At 41.5% G+C, this 21,773-nt stretch overlaps 1 protein-coding gene across 1 annotated transcript in view; it reads left to right on the top strand.

The window, feature by feature from the left end:
* Window positions 1-21,773, top strand: part of HLCS (holocarboxylase synthetase (biotin-(proprionyl-CoA-carboxylase (ATP-hydrolysing)) ligase)) — a 266,102-nt gene that overhangs the window by 8,241 nt on the left and 236,088 nt on the right. The window contains exon 3 of the mRNA XM_006862567.1: window positions 1,154-1,336. Within this exon, the coding sequence (XP_006862629.1) occupies window positions 1,154-1,336 (183 nt within the window). The remainder of the gene's footprint in view (window positions 1-1,153; window positions 1,337-21,773) is intronic.

The raw sequence follows: 21,773 nt of genomic DNA, 5'->3' as shown, positions 1-21,773 counted from the left end.
TACTTCTGGTTGAGCTCTGATCATCCAGTCACTGAAGCCAGGATAAGTGGGTATTATCTGCAAGTGTGGGTGTTCTTATGCATATGCCCTCTCTTCTTATTAGCTGGATACTTCACTCTTCATTCTAGTCCTCTGTGGCTATGTCACTGACTCTGGGCCCAAGAGTTCCCCAGGTCTTGCCACACTGCTGAAACAGATCACTTCTATGGGTGCTCAATATTTTGGCACCTTTGAACTCAGCGACACTGTCAGAACAGAACGAAACACTGCCTGGTCTTGCCCCATCCTCACAATTGTTATGTTTTTGGTTTTGGTATGGTGGCGTTGTGGGTTAAGTATTGGACTGTTAACCTCAGGTTGGAGGTTCAAACCCACCAACCATTCCATGAGATAAAGATAAAGCTGTCTGCTTCCATAAAGATTCACAGTCTTGGAAACCCCAAGGAGTACTTCTTCTCTGTCCTGTGGGGTAACTATAAGTCAGAATTGACTCAGTGGCTGTGGGTTTGGTTCTTGGTGCTATGCATATAATTTAATAGGTAGAATGGAAGTTTCAAGCATGAACCTTCTGAGTTTAATAGCATCTTTCATTGACCTTCCAGCACAATGATATCTCTAAATGTTTTTGGTCATATAACCCAAGGTCACATAAGTGGTTATTGATCGAAGTCAAGGCCCACGCAGAGTTTGTAATGCTTAGTAAGTTGCTTTCGGGTCAGCTCTGAGTCTTGGTAACCTGATGTATAGCAGAATGGAATGCTGCCTGGCTGTGCCCCGTCTCCACGATCCCTGGTGTGATTGAATCCAGCGTTGTGGATGTTGTCAGCCCATCTCATGGAGGGTGACCTTCTACTTTATCAAACACGGCAAAGTGTCATTTTCTAGAAACTGGTCTCTCCTGAGCACTGGTTAGTAATAACCAGTGTCGTTTCTGCCACAACCTCTCAGCTCAACAGCTGTGAATTTAATGAGCTCTTTTGAGTCTTTATATGGCTAGTTATTCATTTTTAAATGTTCAAGGCTCCAAGTTTATACACACGGTTGATAAATAGAAGAGTCCATGTTCAAGCTTTCAGAAAATACTGTCAAGAAGCTGGTTTTCTTAGTGTCTGTAAGTACTACCATGTACCACAATGGTGTCTTTTTCCCTTAGGTGCACTTAGAACTCCCACCCAGCTCTTTGATGGTACAAACTCAAGAAGATTTTGATTTGCTGAAAGCCAGCAATTGTAGCAGATACGAAGTCCTTAAGGAGATCCTGACATCCCTTGGCCTAAGCTGTGAAGTGAGACAAATTCCTGCCCTAACGCCTCTCCATTTGCTGTCAGCTGCTGAGGTGAGGACAAGTCACCGCAGTGTGGCTCGTTTTTTAAATCTTTCTATCGTGAATTGAGTGAAGATGCATAGAACAAATTATCAGTTTTAATCAGTTTTACGTTCACCGAATCCTATACTGCGTTCCAGCTCCATGATTGCAGTCCCCTCAGTGTACCATAAGCTATCGCACTTTCTCCCTGCGTTTGTTTCCAATTCCTCTTTCTTTCCCGGTCCTTCTGGATGGTGTCCTGAGGTAAATGCTGCCTTTTTGATCTCTAACAGTTGACCATTCTATGGTGTGGGTGCCTTACTAGTGTTGTTGTCCCCTTCATGTGAGCCCAGGGGGTGGGTTCACTTCCAGACCTGAATGATGACTAAGGGCCATATTCTTGGGGGTCCACTAGTCTCTATCTGACCAGTAAGCTGGATCTTTTTTTTTTTTTTTATGATTTTGAGTTTCATTCCACATTTTCTTCCACTTTAGAAAGGGCCTTCTGATGTGATCCCTTTCAGAGCATTTGGTAGTGGTAACCAGAAACCATCACATTCTTCCGGTCTCAAGGTCTTGGAGACAACTAATCTATTGGACTGATTGTTTCCAAGTGTCTTCAATTTTCATTACTCTTCTTTTCTTTCTTCTGGCTAGGAAGAGACACATAGTTGCACCTTAGATCGACCGACCCTCATAAGCTTTTAAGATCCTTATTGTTACTAACCAATGTAGGATGTAGCACGTTGTCTTAACCAATGTAGGATGTAGCATGTTGTCTTAATGGACTATGTTCTAAGTATGATTTTTATAAGAACACTGACCCTTTTTCCTACTTGTCTCATTTTGCCGATGCATTTCTATTTGGAAACCATCTTAAATACGTCCAAGTATAACTAAAATTTTTTAAAATGTTGGTGCTTGTGAGGGAGAGACAGAGAAGACGATTGGAGTTTGTTATTGTTAGCTGCCATCCTGTAGAACTCTGCCTCACAGTGACCCCACGTGCAGCTGAACGAAACACCAGTCCTGAGCCAAACCCATGATCAGTTGAGGATCAGACCATCTTGATCCAGAGAGTTTTCATTGACTGATTTTCATAAGTACATCACCAGGCCTTTCTTCCTAGTTTGTCTTATCTGGAAGCTTTGCTTAAACCTGTTCAACATCATAGCAACACGTAAACCCGGTCCACCGACAAACAGGTAGTGGCTGCACATGAGGTGCCTTGGCTGGGAATCAAACCCAGGTCTCCTGCAGGGAAAGTGAGAATTCTACCACTGAAAAACCCATGCTTTGCTCTTGGAGTTGGAAGGTGTCAGGTCTTCAGGTTTGGGCCCTTTATACTTTAGAAGCCAAAAAGTCACTGTTTTATGTGTAAAGAATGTACTTGAAACCAAAATTTTGGCATTAAAAACGTTTGGTTTAATTTGGGCCTTTCTCAGCAAAACTTGGAATGGGAAAATCACAACTTTTGTTTTATTTGTGCTGATGTCTACTGTCTTGTGGCAAAAAAGGCTGTGAATTTTAGCTCATCTCTTTTCTAGTCGTGTCTCAGAGGAAAATGTCCAAGGAGATGAGAAGGCATTCTGGCACTTTCCTGGCCTTTTGTCTGCATTTGATGGCTGTGACTGATAGTTCGTTGTGGGCAGGTTGCCAGATTCCCCAGGTGTGTTTTTTCTCTAATCCCTTTGCTTTGCCCAGCTGTCAATTTCTTGTTAATTGGGGCAAATTGCTTTGTGGGTCCATTTCTGTTGTCTTCCTTACACAGGTAAGTTTGTGAGTTTAGTCCAGGTGATTACTCTCCACCCCAAATTTACCTGCTTTCTCTTGAAAAGAACAAGTCACACCCTCAAATCCACATTTTTAAAAGAGGAGACATTTTCCTTTGGGCTAAACCCTTCCTCTTAGCAAATTTAGTTTTCTGAGGAAAGCAGAGCGCAGTCAGGGTTAGGGTATGATATGCTCGCTTAGAGAAGCCAGGTATAAGATCTGAGAGCATTTAGGATTAGGAAACATTACAGAATGTTTTGAAGACATACATGATAGTTCTGCAAATTGTATCATTTAAATTAAGGAGTTCTGGTAGCGTAGTGGTTACGAATTGGGCTGCAAACCGCAAGCTCAGCAGTTCGCAACTACCAGCTGTTCTGTGGAAGAAAGATGAGGCGTTCTGCTCCTGTAAAGATTTATAGCCTCAGAAACCCTGTTCAGGGTCTCTATGAGTCAGAACTGACTGCATGGCACATAACCACCACCACAGTGTAGCATTGTGGGTTAATACGTTGGACTGCAAAGTTGGTTTGGACGCAAGGTCGGCGGTTCAAGTTCACCAGCTACTCCTCAGAAACCCTACACAGGGTCTCTATGAGTTGGAACCGACTTGATGACACTAAACCACACAGCAACAGTTATTATTGGACTCCTGGTGTGGCGCTGTAAAATCGGCACTGGACTGTGAACCACAAGGTCAGCAGTTCAAACACACCAGCTGCTCCTTGGAAACCTTATACAGGATTGCTATGAGTCAGAATTGACTCAACGGCACTAAGAACAGTAACAAACAGTTATTATTATTAGGTCATTTGAAAGTCTACTGAGTTAATGTGTATGGTGTGTTTAGTGGCTGTTTGAGGAGCCTGGTGCTGCAGTGGTTAAGTGCTTGACTGTTAACTGTAAGGTTGGTGGTTTGAACCTACCAGCTGCTCTGCGGGAGGAAGATGTGGCAGTATGCTTCTGTAAAGATTACAGCCTTGGAAGCCCTATGGGCCAGTTCTCCTCTGTCCTATAGGATCACTGTGAGTAGGCATCAACTCTACAGTAATGATCTTAGTGCCTAGTTATTGCTGTTAGTTGCCACTGAGTTGGTTCCGACTCATGATGACCTTTGTATTGTTGTTGTTGTTAAGTGCTGTTGAGTCGGTTTCGACCCATAGTGACCCAGTATAGGATTTCCAAAGAGTTTGAACTGCCGACCTTGCAGTTGATGCCACACCAGGACCAAATGTGGCTCAGTCTTGTGTTTTCTTCTCACTCACTGTCATATTTAAGCCCATTGTTGCAGTTAACTGTGTGGTGTCTCCTAACTTACTGAGACAACTCTTCCAGCACTATTTCAGACTGTGTTCTGTTATGTTCTATAGGCTTGTCACTGGCTGATTTTCAGAAGTAGAACATTAGGACTTTGCTCCCAGTCTGTGTTAGTCTCAAAGCTCTGCTAAAACCTGTCCACCATGAGTAACTCTGCTGGTGGGACACAGCTTCCAGCATCGTAGCAACATACAAGCCACTGCATGACAGCATAGACATGTGAGTGCTGGTTGCTTTTTACACACACACACAGAAACGCTCTAAACAAATGACAGGCTGAACACACTCTCACATCAGAACCGAAGAAGAGTAAATTTTAGAAATGTTCATTTCTCATTGGGGGTCCTTCATTGATTTTCTTTGCTATCTGTGCAGTAGTCCACTTTTCTCTCCCAGTTGCTGATCTCTGACTTGGTTCTGTTTTATTCTGGGACTCCAAGGGCTAAGTGAGTATATGTGTGATTTTTGTGCATGCCCTTACTTTTATTATTCTTTTTTTAAATCATTGTTATTGTTATTAGTGAGGTTTGTGGCACATTATAAGCTTTCAGTAAATAAATGAAAATTTTTAGCCTTCTATTTCCCCAGTAACCAGATTCTGATTTATGGTGGGCCCATGTGTGTCAGAGTAAAACTGTGCTCCACACGGTTTTCATGATTGTGACCTTTTGAAGTAGGTTACCAGACCTTTCTTTTTACAATTTTTTATTGTGAATTGAGTGAAGGCTCACAGAGCAGATCATCAGTTTGACATTCTACAAATCATACACTTTGTTTAATCTCACTTATGCCACTTCCTCCTTGTGTTTCTTATTTCTATTCCTCCTCCTGTCCCAACTCCTCTGTAATTGTGTCTTTTGGTAAATGCTTCCCCCCCCCTTTTTTTTTTTTTAAAAAATATTTTATTGTGAATTATGTGATAGTTTTACATGGTAGAACATTAGCTTTACATTCATCCTATTGTATATCATTTCATTGCCATGGTTACAGTCCCCTCCATGGATCATTAACCAACCAAAGGGTATATATACCCTTGCAAGCCTACCCCCCAGTCATCAGCACACAGCCCCTCTCCCTCTCTGGGTCTAAAGTCCCCAGCCGCTCCATCTTGCCACATCATCGTCTCTGCCGCCATCTCTGAAATACTTCCCTTTTGGTCCTGATGCTTGGCCATTCTGTGATGTGCATACCTCACTAGTGTTGTTTCCCCACTTTATACCTGTCTGCTGGGAGTCCTGGTGTTGCACTGTGGGTTAATGCACTGGACTGCAAAGTTGGTTTGAATCACAAGGTTGGTGATTCAAGCTCACCAGCCACTCCTCGGAAACCCTATGCAGTGTTGCTATGGGTCAGAACTGACTCGATGGCACTTAACAACAACAATAACATACCTATTTGCTGCTCTGTGCCCTCGTTTCTCAATGGCTAATAACTCCTCAGTGAAGACCTTGGGTCTTCTGTTGTTGTGAAGTACCGTCGAGTCGATTCTGACCCATAGCGACCCTGTATAGGGTTTCCGAGGAGCAGCTGGTGAGCTTCAACTGCCAACCTTGCAGTTCAAATGGCTTTGCAATCTGGTGCATTTACCCACAGTGCCACACCAGGACTTCTGTAGAAGGAAATAAATGTTAGACGTGGGGATTTTCTATTATGCTTTCCTGGGATAAAAGTTCTGTAAAAGATTTGGTACAAATAAATGGTCAGACAGACACTTACTGATTAGGATGGTTCTCCTGGAAGCAGCTGGATGATTCTTCTTGCTTTCCTCGGATGTCAAGGGCAAGACATCAGGGAGCTCCTTCTAGGCAATGTGCTGGTGCCTTGAGCATAGAATTGACTAGTCCTTTCTGTTTTTTTTGCAGTTCATCTTAACAGACCTAGTTGGTCCCCATAGAATTAAGTTACATGGAGTGCACCTTGGAAGTCGGTCCTCTGCTACGCTCTGCCCATCCGTGTAGACTCATTGCCTGTACATGCGATGCTTGCTGGCTTTCTAATGCTTACTCTCACATACTATTCTCTGTGCTGTTGGGAATTGAAGATTTCTCGCCACAAGGTGTCGCTGCTGAGCTAGGCAACTTGGTGTATAAAACTAGAACTATGGGGTCGCTATGAGTCGCTTCCAACTCGATGGCACCTGACAACAGCAACAACATAAAGCAGTTCTGAGGTTTCCTTATTTTTTTCTGTATCAATTTAACATAATATTTAGCAGTTTTCCATTATATTGTTGGAATTTTATTTTAGGTTCATAGAGATTATTTAAGTGTCAGAGTTATTAATATCTTTCATTTAACATTTTGGCAGTTCTGTTCTGTCACATGGAGTCCTCGTGTGGCACTTGGGTTAATGCTCCAGACTGCAAAGCCGTTTGAACTGCAAGGTTGGCAGTTGAAGCTCACCAGCTTCTCCTCGGAAACCCTATACAGGGTCACTATGGGTTGGAATCGACTCGACGACACTTAACAACACCAGCAACATTCTATCACATAGGTTCTCCGTGAGTTGTAACTGAATTAACGGCAACTACCAACAATAATAACTATTATGATGTACTGTTGTTATTCTTGTTAAGTGCCATTGAGTCGGTTCCCACTCAGAGCGACCCTGGATAAGGTTCCTGAGGAGTGGCTGGTGAGTTTGAACTGTCAGCCTTGAGGTTTAAACCGACTTTGTGGTCCATTGCTTACCCTACAGTGCCACACCAGGACGCTTGTGCAGATGGCCAGTGTGCTTGACTTCTAACCAAAAGGTTGGAAGCTTGGGTACACCTGAAGATGCAACAGAAGAAAGGACTGGCAATCAAATACTGAAAAATCAACCATTGAAAACCCTGAGGAGCACAGTTCAGCTCTGACACACATGGGCCATCCGTAAGCCAGAATCTACTTCATGGCAACTGATGCTAGGCACTATTGTAGTATAGATAGGAAAGAAATAAAAACACCGGTTACCGAAATAGTGTCACTGCATACCAGCTATGTTTATACAGTTTGGTTTATACAATAAAGGCTAACATTTGCCCGTTATTGTGCACAGTACAGAAGATTTATGAAGCACCTATGTGCTTCCCTGTTGCTTTGGTACAAATGGTGAAGAATAGCACAGTAATCCATGATGGTTTCTGGGTAGAGAGAGAGAGATCAGGGTAATTTTTCTAATCTTTAAAATTTTCTCTGCATTTTCCGAAATGTCTACAGTGAACATACGTTACTTTCACGTTGTTGTCTGTGCCGTCGAGTGTGTTCCAACTCATGGCAGCCTGATGCACAGCATTATGAAACACTGCCTGGTACCGCACCATCCTCCCAGTTGTTACATTTGTGTCCATTACTGCTGCCACTGTGGTGTCATTCCATCCTGTTGTGGATCTTCCTCCTTTTCGCTGGCCCTCCACTTTACCAAGCATGATGCCCTTCTCCAGGGACTGGTCACTCCTGATGGATCCAAAGTATGAGAGATGAAATCTAGCCGTCTTAGCTTCTAAGAAACATTCTGGCTATACTTCTTCCAAGACAGATTTTTTTTTTTTTCTTCTTTCCTTATAGTCCATGGTACTTTCCAATATTTGTCGCCAACACCATAATTCAAATGCGTCAATTCTTCTGTGGTCTTCCGTATTCACTGTTCAATGTTCACATGCATATGAAGCTATCGAAAATACTATGGATTGGGTCAGATGCACTTTAGTCCTCAAACTGATATCTTTGCTCTTGAACTTTTTAATGAGTTCTTTTGAAGCAGATTTGCCTAATGCAATTTGATTTCTTGACTGCTGATTCCATGAATATTAGTTGTGGATCTAAGCAAAATGAAGTCTTTGACAACTTCAGTCTGTTCTCCATTTATCATGATGTTATTTATTGATAAGTTGTGAGGATTTTCATTTTCTTTATATGGAGGTATAACCCATACTGTATGGAGGCTGTGGTTTTTGATCTTCATCAGTAAGTATTTCAGGTTCTCTTCCAGCAAGCAAGGTAGTGGTGGTGGTTGTTTCTGTCTCATAATGACCCTGTATAGAACTTCCAAAGAGTGGCTAATGGATTTGAACCGCTAACCTCGCAGGTAGCACGGTTGCATCAGCATATCACAGCTCCTTAATGAGTCTTTTTCCTTCGATGCAGCATACAGATTAAATAAGTGTGGTGAAAGGATATAACCCTGATGGTCTACTCCACAGTTGGCCCCTGGCCTTGTTTTGGTTGATGATATTGAGCTTCTCCATGGTCTGTGGTCAAGTTGTTTCCATATTACTTTTATAGTGAAAACAACAACAACAGCACTCAAAGGATAATCAGCCCCTTGAGACCTTCACTATCTGTGCTGATAACTATACTGTAAAAACCAGTTGCTGTCAAACTGACTCCAAGTCCATGTGTCATGGTGACCCCATGTGTGCACAGTAACACTATGCTCCAGAGGGTTTCATTGCTGATTCTTTGGAAGTAGATCTCAAGGCCTTTCTTCCAATGTGACTTGAACTTTTGGTTAACGACTGAGTGAGATAGTTAATTTTGCACTCCACAAGGACAGTATAATATAATGGTGGAATCTTCCAGAAGTATAATTTCCCTGATGGTAGTGTTGCTTTTCTGAAAGTGGTGGCTGTTGTTGTTGTTAATTGCCGTCGAGTCAGTTCTGACCCATGGCGACACTGTATAAGGTTTCCAAGGAGTGGCTAGTGGGGTTAAACCGCCGACCTGATGTTGAAAACCGACTGGGAAGTCCAGCACATTAACCCACAGCACCACAGGACTCCAAAAGTGTTGGTTGTTGTTGTTAGGTGCCATCGAGTCAGTACCGACCCATAGCGACCTTATGCACAGCAGAATGAAACACTGTCCAATCCTGGGCCAACCTCACTATTGTTGCCACGCTTGAGTCCATTGATGCTGCCACTTAGCCAATCCATATCATTGGGGGTCTTCCTCTTTTTCTCTGACCCTCCACCTTACCAAACATGATATCCTTCTCCAGTGACTGGTCCCTCCTGACAATATGTCCAAAGTATGAGAGACAAAGTTTGGCCATCTTGGCCTCCAAGGAGCACTCTGGCTGCACTTCTTCCAAAATGGATCTGCAAAAGTGTTGGTAGTAGTAGGAAATTGGTAAATTTTTGGTTGACTGCCTGGAGTAAGATGACATGGTGGTCAGCCAGGCCAGTCTTCTGCCATTGCTCACAGGAAGTTAGCGGGAGCGAACCTTTACTGTGAGTGCTTAGGAAACACTGATTTGAAAGAAAGTACACAGTTCTTTCCCTTGCAGAACTTTCAGTCCAATAAAGAAACTTAACAATTTTGTTTCCATTTCTCTGGGTTCTATTTCCATGTTTATTTCTGCAAGAGAAACATCAGAAGGGAAGAGGAAATGCCTGTGAAGAGTTAATGCTTAGAGGGGCAGCTAGTTGATTTGGAGGGGCCAAAACTAATGACCTGCACACACTGGCAGAACCAGCAGCCCCATTCCCCACTTGCCTACCTTTCAGTCCAGCCTGGCTACAAGGACAAGGTGGGATTTTGCATATTAGTGATGTAATTGGATACCATGCTGGACTGCTAACTAAAAGGTCAGTGGTTCAAGTCTAGCCTGAAGTACCTCAGAACAAAGGGCTGGTGGTCTACATCTGGAAAACTAGCTATTGAAAACCCCATGGAGTGCAGTTCTACCCTGACACACATGGTGTCACCATGTGTTGGAATCCACTAGATGACAACTGCTTTTTTTGTTGTTGTTGTTTAAACTTACACTTTGATATAACTGCTCAAGATCTGGGATGCATAAGATCTTTTGCAAAACTACCAAGCTTGGCATTCTTTTAGGCGTTCATTGTGGCTGATAGCTAATTATGTGTCCACAACCTGAGTAATAGAGGCAGGCTGGACCGTTGGCAGGAGTCCTGTGGTGGGGGGCGTATCATGTTACTTTGCTTTGGGATCAAGATATAATTGTAACAAGAAGTGACAACTGGGTTTGTTATTAAAGTAACCGGGTAGGAATCACTATGCTGTGTGCGTGGATGTGTATATGTATTTAATTTTGGTAGGGTGGCAGTTGTGGGATGGATAATATATGTTTAAAGATACAAACTAGCTGAAACATTCCACTTTGATTCAACTCAAGTTACTTGTGAAACTTTCTTTTTTATTTTAAAACAGGTATTGTTGGTAAGGGTAGTGTTGATATTTGCAAACATATTTAAAAACACACCCAAAACCAAAAAAAAAAACAAACCTGCCTTACATCCTTCCTTCTACTTAGGGAAATTTTGACGTTGGCTTCTTTTATGAAGAAACTTACGCTAAGTCATCCCACATGGTTCTGATTCCTCTTTTTGTAACTAACCACTTCAGTTTGCAAACATTTGAGTGTCTACTAAGTATAAGACAGTGTGGAAGTATCTGGAAAACAACAATTAATTTCTCATGTGTAGCATGCTTTATGTTTTATGTATGTTGTTGTTAAGTGTCATTGAGTCGACTCCGACCCATAGCAACCCTATATAGGGTTTCCGAGGAGCAGCTGGTGAGCTTGAACTGCCAATCTTGCAGTTCAAATGGCTTAGCAGTCTGGTGCATTAACCTACAGCGCCACACCAGGACTCCGCTTTATGTATATCATGATCTTATTTGGAATTTTTTTCCACAGTGGTCCTGTTGGGGAAGCAGGGGAGGAGAGGAGCTTTACTCCTCTGAGGAGGAAACTGGGTTATGGAGCACTATAGAGGCTCATGTATTTTTCGAACAAGTTAATGAGAATTCTCCAATTAAAAAATAAAAATCTTTGCTTAGGGTTTTTGTTTTCATAGTATTTGACATGAGATCCCTCCCCTCCTTTTACATTTAATCCTAGGCCCTGCATTTTGAATATACAGTGAGAGAAGAAGTTTTAACATGACTCTATAAAACACAGTTTCAAAAATAATTTTGGGGCATCCAAATTAGAGAGAAGAAACTCAGAATTCCAGGTGCACCCTGAATAGCGTTTGACATGTGGCTGACATGGTGTCGTGACAGGGATTTTACAATACAGCCCCAGCAACAGAGCAGCTGGCTGATTAAAGCAAACATTTAAAAGCTTTTATAGCTATGAATGTTTTTAAGGGTCTTTCATATACCTCTTTCTCTCCTTTCTTTCTTCACCCTTCACCTAAACTGGAAACTTTTTGTTCGCTATAACTGACTTCCTGCTATCAAACATAATACTCATGGCCAAGGTGACAGGATGAGCTTCCTTGGTGAAATGGGGTGTTTCCTTCACTCCCTTTATTTCACTTTATTGAGTGGGGAGAGACTTTTCAGCTGTTGCCATGTACTGTATTTTTGAATCATGTTTCCCTCAAGAATGTTTGAAAGCCTCTCATTTGAAGTAAACACTTGTAGTTTAAAATCAACATAGAAATTGAGGATATGCTGGTAGTGAATACCGGCAAGCATCCCTTTTGTTGTTTTTTACTTCTGGTTACTGTTGTAGGGATCCTTGGTTATGCAGTGGTTAAGCACTTGACTACTAACTGACCATTCACTCTGAGGGAGAAAGATTAGGCAGTGTGCTTCGGTAAAGATTGCAACCTTGGGAACCCTCCGGGCAGTTCTAGGAGGGGGATTCAAAACGTTTGTGGAAAAATATCTTTATCTTTTCATTCTATTTTTCCTCTGAACTTTTTGCAGCCCCCATTTGCTCTCCGATCTGGGGAAGGGGTAATGAGGTCTGTAAGTGTCTTCAGAAGTTTCCTTCTTGGGACTAGTGCCCTATCTAAGAAAGGTGGTTTTATTTCCTCAGACTATTTATATCCAGTGTGCACGCAGTCACAAATTTGTGGATGGGAAACAGGCTCTTTTGGAAGAAAAAACCCCTCCAAGACCAAATGCTTTTTGTCTTCTACACCAGCTTCTTAATCGCTGCCATGTGTGAGCAGGACCGGGTTATGGCGTTACCTCCTGGGGAAGTCGATTGAAGCTGTCTTTAGGAAGTCTCAGAACATTCTTAAAAGCAGAGTTTTGTCTCCTAAGTCCAAAAAATACATCGGAGGGAGTAAGCCCACACTGGCACTGGGTTAGCGGGCATGATCAAAGGGCTTTCTGTATGCAGGTGAGGGGCTACGGGCCAGGATGGGAGGTGGGCACAGCAGCGGTGCCTCCGACCGTAGAGTCTGCAGCCAGCAGCGGAACAATGCCAGGCTCCAGTTGATACATGCTACTCTTCAGTTTGGGGATGTGAATTATACTGGGGAAACACATTTTGTTACCATGCATGCAAATAACTTGAAGGTTGTTTTGAGAAATGTGCTGTGTTAGAAAGAGGCTGGTAGTGTTGGGGGATTTCAAGACTGACAGGCAATTTGTGGGCCTGAGTGGTGTTTAATCCTCCGTTTCCAATGACTGAGCTGGAAGGGTAAGTCCCCACACGGGGTCCCAGCAAAGCACTGTTCCTGTGCTGGATGTTGGCAGGGCACAAGTCAAAGCTTTGCTTGGCTTCTTCGAGAAAACAGGCCTCCCGGCAGCTGGAAAACTCCACCAAGGTTTGTCTGTCTGTCTGTCCCTTAGTCACTTTCTCTCAGAGATAAGATGAGAATGCTAATCACTTTGTTAGTTTCACCTCATAAGAAGTGAAAGTACCTGTCCAGGTTAAGTGCCGTTGTGTCGGTTCCAATTTGTAGTGACCCTGTTCAGGGTTTCCAAGGAGTGGCTGGTGAGTTTAAACTGCGGACCTTGTGGTCCAGCTCATTATCCCACAGTGCCACCTGGCAACACACAGCCTTCTAGCCCATTGGGGGTCCTGTGTGTTTCTAATACAATTCCACATGTGTGTCTTGTGTTTTTTATTTTGCAGTATGTTTTTAGACCTTGATTTAACAACACCATCGGTAGGAGAAATATCAGCATTAAAGATTATAATTTAGGTTTGAAAATAAAAACTTTAAATTTCAAACCCCATTTGATCAACTGAGGAACTTTTTTTTTTTTTAAATGTTTTATTGTGAATTATGTGATAGTTTACATGGGAGAACATTGGCTTTACATTCATCCTATTGTATATCGTTTCATTGCCATGGTTATAATTCCCTCCATGCATCATCAACAAACCAAAGGATATATGAATCTTGGTTTTTGTCTGTAGTTTTTTCTTATTGTTGTCTTTGAGACTTCTCCATTTCAACCATAGGCTGGAGTATATGGATTAAAAAAAAAAAGTCTGCTTTAGCTAAAACTATTAAGAAATTATAAGATAGCTTAGGCAGAACCTGTCTTGATGGAGAAGTCTTTTTCCCATTTACTCCTGAGGATGAGAGAAGACGTTGGTTAGGATTTCTGCTCTAAAGAAGAAAATGTATTTTCCTCTTGTCACATGAAGATTGTCACATAGTTTTGTTATGTGGGTGCACACTTCTCTTCTAAGCCTTTCTGTAGATATGTGAAGTTCAAGTTCTAAATGGAGTCTCTGTGAAGGTGAATGGGTACTGACTATCAGGTTCTGAAGACACGTGTCAGTGTCACAAACAACCATGAACCTTTCCTGAGCGCTAGACTTGACAAACGTTTCATTTAAACCTGTTTGCCTCCTGCAGATAAAGTAAGAGTTTGAACAAGTAAAAGTAAAATGAATGGGCATAGCCTTAAGAAAACTTGTTAAAGTCGTGCTTTTCTATGTTGTAGGCAAGCAAGGCTTTTTCTGCCATTTGAGCAAAAATGAATCCTTCACACAGTTGTTATTGGAGGGTGATTGATGGGATCATGGGACCACTGACTCCCCCCTTCCCATTTTTAATCTGTTTTTAGTATATAAGGAACTATGTCTTTGAAAGGAAATTGCATACCACTGTCTATTAAAAAAAAAAAAAAGTGATTAATTTTGTTTGGGGACACTGGGGGAGAGCTCATATCCAGTCTGCCTCGAATTGCCTAGAATCACCTAGATAGGAACGCTCTTTTTTTTCTGTTAGCGATACATGATGATTTACGCTTTCCTGAAGCCTGTCAGTCTGTCAACTACTATAAAGTTCAAAGACCTGTAATTTTGAAGATTCTCTCTGTGTTTTTCTTCTGTGATGATGGCGTATGGTGTGTTGTCTCAGATTGGTCAAGTGAGTTTTTCTAATGGACACTATGCATTGTCATCAAATTCTCATGACTAAATCTTTATTCTTTCAGAGAGCAAGTAGAAGTGATGACCTTTATCATATTTTCCAGGACCCTGCAGTATTTATGCTGCTCTAGGCAAAGCAATTAAGGAGCTCTGGTAGCATAGTGGTTACAAATCGGGCTGCTAACCTGAAGGTCGACAGTTTGAAACTACCAGCGGTTCCACGGGAGAAAGATGAGGCATTCTGCTCCCGTAAAGATTTACAGTCTCGGAAACCCTGTGCAGGGTCACTAGGAGTCAGAACCGACTCCAACAACAGGCAAAGCAATTAGGCTAAAAATAAAATCAAATGTATCCTTTTCTTAAAATCTTCAATGATTAGTTTTCATCCTTCTGCTAGAACCTTTCGTAATCATTGATACCTCTCGAGTTAATTAAGCACAATGAATTGTTTTATTCATTTCAGGCTCTTTCTCAAATTTCATTTTAGGTTCGGCTTAAAAATTATCAATATAAAATATAACAGCCTCAGATTTACAAACAAGTTGCAGTTTTGAAAGCTTATGTGCTAAACTGGCTGTTTAAAAACTTGGATCCCATTATTCCAGGCAGTTGGATTTTCTTGTTGTTGTTGTTAAGTGCGTTGAGCCCACAAATTTTCTCATGCAATTATGAAATAAAATCATTCTTTTAGAACTTAGTTGCTGTCTTACGGTATTGTTTCTCTATTGAGATTTTTGCTTGGTGTGTCATGAATGTGAGGGAACACATTGTGAATCTCTACATCGCCAATGTTCAATGTAGAATTAAACAGCTGTGTTTCATCATACTTCAAAAGCAGTCATGTTGGACACCTAGTAATATTATGGTGTGGAGGTTACCTGTGGGGAATTAATGAATATTTATTGACAGATTCATACTTGAATTGTATTCTGAATCTCACCCTAAACAGGAATTCCTTGCCCTCTCTTTTCTTTATGCTAAGTCCTGGGTTTTCTTAGCAGGGACGGTATTGATTTTGTTCTCTATGCTTTCAGTTTGGGTTATGTTTAACCTTTGACCCAGCCACTTTTCTTGTAAACAAAATCTTTGCTTCCTTCTTTCAAAGTAAATGTTGAACTGTACACCATGAGTCAAAGAAAATGTTTTGTAGAAAATTTCTAATATGCGAAAGTAAACAAAATAATGTAGTTAATCTTCTTGGATTCTTCATTCTGTTTCACTATCATCAGTTAGGGCCAATCATGTCTTCTATTCCTATCTACTTCTACTATATTGTTTTGAAGGGGACCAAAATCAGATCTCTCAATGTTAAACATTTTAGTATGTTTCTCTAAAAGATAAGAACGCTTCAAAAAGCATGACTGCAATGTCCTGTCATACCTAATGTTTTATCACACTCATGGTGACCCCATATGTGTTAGAATAGAACTGTGTTTCATAGGGTTTTCAAGGGTTGATTTTTTTTTTTGGAAGTAGATCACCAGGCTTTTCTTCCAAGGTACTTTTGGGTGAACTTGAACTGCCACATTTTTAGTTAGCAACTTAGTGCATGAACACGGCCCCCCAAAATAATTCCTTTGTATTATCTCCTATCCAATCTGTGTTCTAGTTTCCAATCAGCTGCATTTAAAGATAGTATTACCTACCCATTGTAGAGTATCAGGTTGGTCCCATTATAAGACAAATGCAGTTTTATCTTTTTTGGGGGAAATGATCTGTAGAGTTGGTTTGTTCATCTCCTATCAATGCCCTATTTTATCATTTATAAGACCATTCTGAAAACAACAGCAAATAGCCTGTTGTAATAGCATGTAAAACAACTCTGCACGTTGAAATTAAATTAACAGGAGCTGTGTTCTGAATCTCACCCTAAACATGAATTCCTTGCCCTCTCTTTTCTTCATGCTAAGTCCTGGGTTTTCTTAGCAGGGACGGTATTGATTTTTGTTCTCTATGCTTTCCGTTTGGGTTGATGTTTAACCTTTGACCCAGCCACTTTCTTATAATAAACAGTTTGTTGATGAGAGCAGCTGCGCTGCAGATTGTTTCCAGATTGTTCTTTCAGAGCTGAGGACAGTGTGCACCTTACGAAAAATGTCTGCTCTAAGCTCATGGCTTCTACTCCTGTACGGCTTTCTACCTTTTGTGTTTATGTCTAATGAAATGGTGTGAATCTAAGGAGCTGGAAATCAGGCTTCACTGGCAATTTTGAATATTTTATTTTATTCTCTGAATGAATGGGAACAGATTTTTCTAGAACTGTCTGCTATATGGAACAATTCTTTGTATCACAGCAAGAACTCCCAGCATTCCGTATGTAGAAATTCACATCCCCTATGGTACTGTGTAGGAAAGTGGACAGATGATTTATTTTGTATAGAAATCCTTGCTCCTTGAATGTTTAAAGACTTTCTATGTGATTAAGGAATAAGATAACTTTCAAACTAAGGTAACCATTACTACACTGTGACTCAGGCCTTTAAAAAAGATACTATTTTTTTCTACTTAAGAGACCATGAGCAGTTGCTGTAATGGTTGACTAACTCATGACGACTCCATGTGTGTTAGAGGAGAATTGTGCTCCATAGGGTTTTTTTTTTTTAATGTTTTATTGTGAATTATATGGTAGTTTACATGGGAGAACTTTAGTTTTACATTAATTCCGTCTTATATCATCTCACTGCCATGGTTCCAATCCCCTCCATGCATCATCAACCACCCAAAGGGTATATCCCAGAAACCCGCCCCCTACACTTCCCCCTCCTCCCCCCAGTTTTCGGCCCACAGTCCCGTTCCCTCTCTGGGTCCAAGGTCCCCAGTCACTTCATCACTCCACGTCATCATCTCTGTCTCTGTCTCAGGCATCTCTGTTTCTCTGGGTAGGGTCCTGGTCTCGGCTCTTCTCAGTTGATGGTCCCAGATGCCTCCGCTCCTATCCTGGAGAATTAATCACTCCCTTCCTTTTTACAAAACTTCTACCTTTGCATTTCTAACCCTCATAATCCGTCCTGATAAGCATTATTCACTACAGTATCATGAGTTACCCATCTGTATCTCCTTTCATCTGCTCCGCCCAGACAGATTGAATAGTACCTACTGGAGGTTCTACCTTCCGCCATGCTCCCTAGCACCAGGTTCCCTCTTGAAAGCTTGTAAGCCAGTCACTTCTTGCCTTTGTATTTCCCCCCTCCCCCTTTGAGTATCCAATATCCTCCATAGGGTTTTTAAAAAAAGTTTTCATTGTGAATTGAGTGATAGTTTACATGGGGTAACATCAGTTTTACATTCATCATTTCATTGTGATGATTACGATCTCCTCGTCATCATCATTCAATAGTATTTGCTTCCATTCCCTGTTTTTTTTTTTTTTGTTTGTTTTTGGTGGGTGGTGGGGTGATGTACACAAAAGCACTCAGGAATATATAATCATTTAAACAACCAAAGGACACATGCTGCAAGCCTGCTCCATAGGTTTTTTTTAAGGTTTGATTTCTTTGGAAGTAGATCACCAGGCCTTTCTTCAAAGGTACCTCTGGGTAAACTTGAATGGCCGACTTTTTAGTTAGTTGGCTTAGTGCATTCATAGGGGCTATGAAACATGTTATTGTTTATAAGTGCTATCAAGTGAGATTTGATTCACATCAACCCTGTGAAGGGCTTCCAAGAAGTCACTGGTGGGTTTGAACCCCCGACCTTGTACTTACTTAGCTGTCCAGTGTGCATCCTGCATTGCCACATGAAAGATGTTATTGTTTTAAGTGCTGTTGAGTCAGTTCTGAGCCATAGTGACTCTGTATTTTTTGGGTTTCCGGGGAGCAAGTGGTGGGTTTGAACAGCTTACTTTGCAATTCAAATGTACCTTGCAGCCCAGTGCATTACCCTGCAGCACCACACACCAGGACGCCACATGAAAGATTGATTGGTTGGTCGTTGGTTATGTGCAGTCGAGTCGGTTCTGACTCATGCGACCCTGCATGAGTCAGATTTTCTGAGCAGAAAGCCTCATCTTTCTCCCACGAAACAGGTGGTAATTTTGAACTGCTGACTTTGAGGTTAGCAGCCTGAATAGTAGTTACTACACTACCATAGCTCCTTACGTGAAAGATAGTACTCTTTTTTTTTTTTTTTTTTTTTTAATGCAAGAGACCAGAAACCTAATAACTTGTTAATATGTGAATTAAAGCCACTCCTAAATTTGCTGCTTCCCCAATTGCTCCCCACTCCCAAGGTTGCGTAGTGGTTACTAATTGGGTTGCGAATCACAGGGTCAGCAGTTTGAAACTACCAGCTGTTCCGTGGGAGAAGGATGAGGCTTTCTTCTCCTGTAAAGATTTACAGCCTTGGAAACCCTGTACAGGGTCGCTAGGAGTCGGAACCAACTCCACGGCACATAACCACCAACGACCACCCAATCCCTAATCCCCGATTGTTACCTAGAAAGGCCTGCCTCTTTGCAGCAGCCTTCATTAAGAAAGGAAGGTCAGAGCTTTCAGCATCAGAGCCAACACTTTTTACTAAACTGGCCACCAGGGGCTGCTGTCGGAGTGGAAAGGCTGAGCTCACCTCCCCAGAGGCACGTTTACTTTTTCTACAACCAGTAAATTTTGTTAAGCTACCAATCCCAGTATCAAGAGTCAGGCCTCACCATGCAGTCCTCAGTCACCAAGCATGCTTACAGCTATATCCCTTCCCGCCAGGTATTACGTGGAGGCTGGACACGATTCAAGACCGAAGTCTAAGACTTGTGTGTTTTTCATTCAGTGCCAATAAGCTGTTATTAATACACTGATTCCACATACATGGAAATGCTTCGTGAAATGCACTGGGGTTTGTTCTCGGTGAACTCATTTGTGTGTCCAGTGCTTGGACAGCTGAAGGTCCAGGCCTGCAGGAATGGCTCCATGAATGTAGATCTCTTTGCATTTTTGGGGAGGTGTCCTTGTCACAGGGTGGCTTTAGCAACCCAGCCCGAGCACCACAAGGGGTCATTCAGATTCAACTAAGATGTAGAACCCTAGAAGGTGTGCTTTGTTTCAGAGTTTTACTAGGGCTGTGTCTCTGATGAAGTTGGCAGTGTAGATTGATGATGTTTGTATAATATGATGGATGCAATTGGGCTCACTGAACAACCCTGTGTCTTAAGTGCGTTGAGTTGGTTCCAACTCATAAGGACCCTGTATAGGGTTTCTGAGGAGCGACTGGCAGGTTTGAACTGCCAACCTTATGGTTCAAACAGAATGTGGTCCAGTGCTTTATCCTACAGTGTCACACCAGGACTCCCACTGAAATATACATGGGAAAAATGTCAAATTGGCAAATGAGTTATTTTTGTCATTTTTTGTAACAACAACAACAACAAAAATCTAGGCCATGGATCTGTTTGCTTTGCTCTAACTTTTTATTCTGAAAGAAATAGAAACCCAAGGAAAGGTGAAAGAAGAGTACACAAATCCTGTGTTACCTTCACCTAGATTCATCACTGGTTACCATTTTGCCCCATTTTCTTGATAAAGAAGGTGTTTTGAAAAGATGCAACTGTTACAGCCCTTAAGTAAAACACAACTGCACTAAACCTAAATTACTGAGGAAACTATAAGGCTTTAACATGCTGCTTTTAGGGATTAGCAACAGAGTGGCAGTAGTTTCCACTTGGGCCTTGCATGCTTGTTTATTTGAAGTAAAACCAGTGACCTACTGGTTTGTAATGGCTTTGGATGTTGTTGGCTTCTTACAGGGGATGGATGCATCATATTTTTACATGAACCAGCAGGTATAAAGCACATAAACTAGAAGGTTCCTAAAATAATGAGGGAAGAAAAGGGGAATCTTTGTTTAGCTAGCATTGAGTTTCTGTTTATGCGGGTGAGGAATATGTCAGTGGATGTTGGTGATGGTTGCACAGCATCATTGATATGGTTTCATTGAATTGTACACATAAAAAATATTGAATTGGCAAATATTGTGTGACCTATATTTTTACAACAACAATAATAAAACACATCTAAAGCTAAGTTTCATTTGGCACGATAAAACATACTTAAATTGATTTTAAAAATTAGTAATATATTTAGAAGCTTACATTCTAGGCCATAAAAATAACTTTATAACCAGATGCATTGAAGATTAATTGATCTTTTATGTTCAGCATGGGCTTCTCTATCCCCTGATGTGGAAGGATTACACCAAAGACCATGCCTTACAGCATGAGATTTGAGATTTTTCTTTCAGTTTTCTAACTCAAATATTGTGACTTGGATCCTTATTTCTGCTCACTTCCATAGGAACTTTTTTTTAGGGGGTGGGGGCTAAACATAAGAACAGATGTTGTATTATTTATGTGACTATCTGTCCGTTAAATGGTAATACAAGATCATCTGAAAGCAAGGGCCATATGTTGTTAATCTCTTCATTACTTGTTTCCTATTTTTCAGTATTTTGCCTATTTAATGTGTTTCATTGTAGCAATTAAAAATCATTTTGCCAACCCTTTCCCCACCCCAATTCATAGTTCTGTGAAACACCTCTTTGCTTCTCTGTGTGGACCTGTGACCTTAGGACAGGCCAGCTGTCAGCAGTCCACCCAACTTGGAGAGTGGCTGCACCGCCTGATCTAGCGCTCTGTCATCCCTTACTCTGGTGTCAGAGATTTTGTAAATAATCTGTTAAACATTTTTTAAGAATCACCTGGTGATGATGAGCCTGAGGAAAACTGGCAAGTGGCATTTTTAGGAAAACGTTGTAATAGTTTTATCTGTTGTTAAAGATGCCTTCGAGCAGAGAAGCAGTATTAAATACAGACCTGTCAGTCAGCTGCTCCTTCCCATAGACTAGTAGGAGTTTATGAAATGTGGACTTCTCCATCTTCTGCTGTAATGCCAGCATTTGGATCTGACCTCTGCCATGGACACTGAGTATAGCTTCTTGCCCCGATTTCCCACTCAACCCCCCATCCCACCCCAAGGAGCTCTGGTAGCATAGTGGTTACGAATTGGGCTGTGAACCACAAGGTCAGCAGTTCGAAACTACCAGCTGTTCCGTGGGAGAAAGATGAGGCGTTCTGCTCCCATAAAGATTTACATCCTCAGAAACCATACACAGTGTCACTATGAACCTACTCCACGGTATTTAACAACAATGAGTCAGGACAGACTTGACTTAACAACAAAAAATAGCCTATATAGTGGTTAGTTGGGTAGCCCTTTGTATAGCTAAAATTTGAATATTGTTGTAAAACTAAGAAGAGGAGAATATATTTGAGAAAAAAATAGCAATCTCTGGCAAGACTACTAAA

The sequence above is a fragment of the Chrysochloris asiatica genome, unplaced genomic scaffold, assembly GCF_000296735.1.
Source record: "Chrysochloris asiatica unplaced genomic scaffold, ChrAsi1.0 scaffold00049, whole genome shotgun sequence".
NCBI lineage: Eukaryota > Metazoa > Chordata > Mammalia > Afrosoricida > Chrysochloridae > Chrysochloris > Chrysochloris asiatica.
This window is presented reverse-complemented; position numbering and strand designations above follow the sequence as displayed.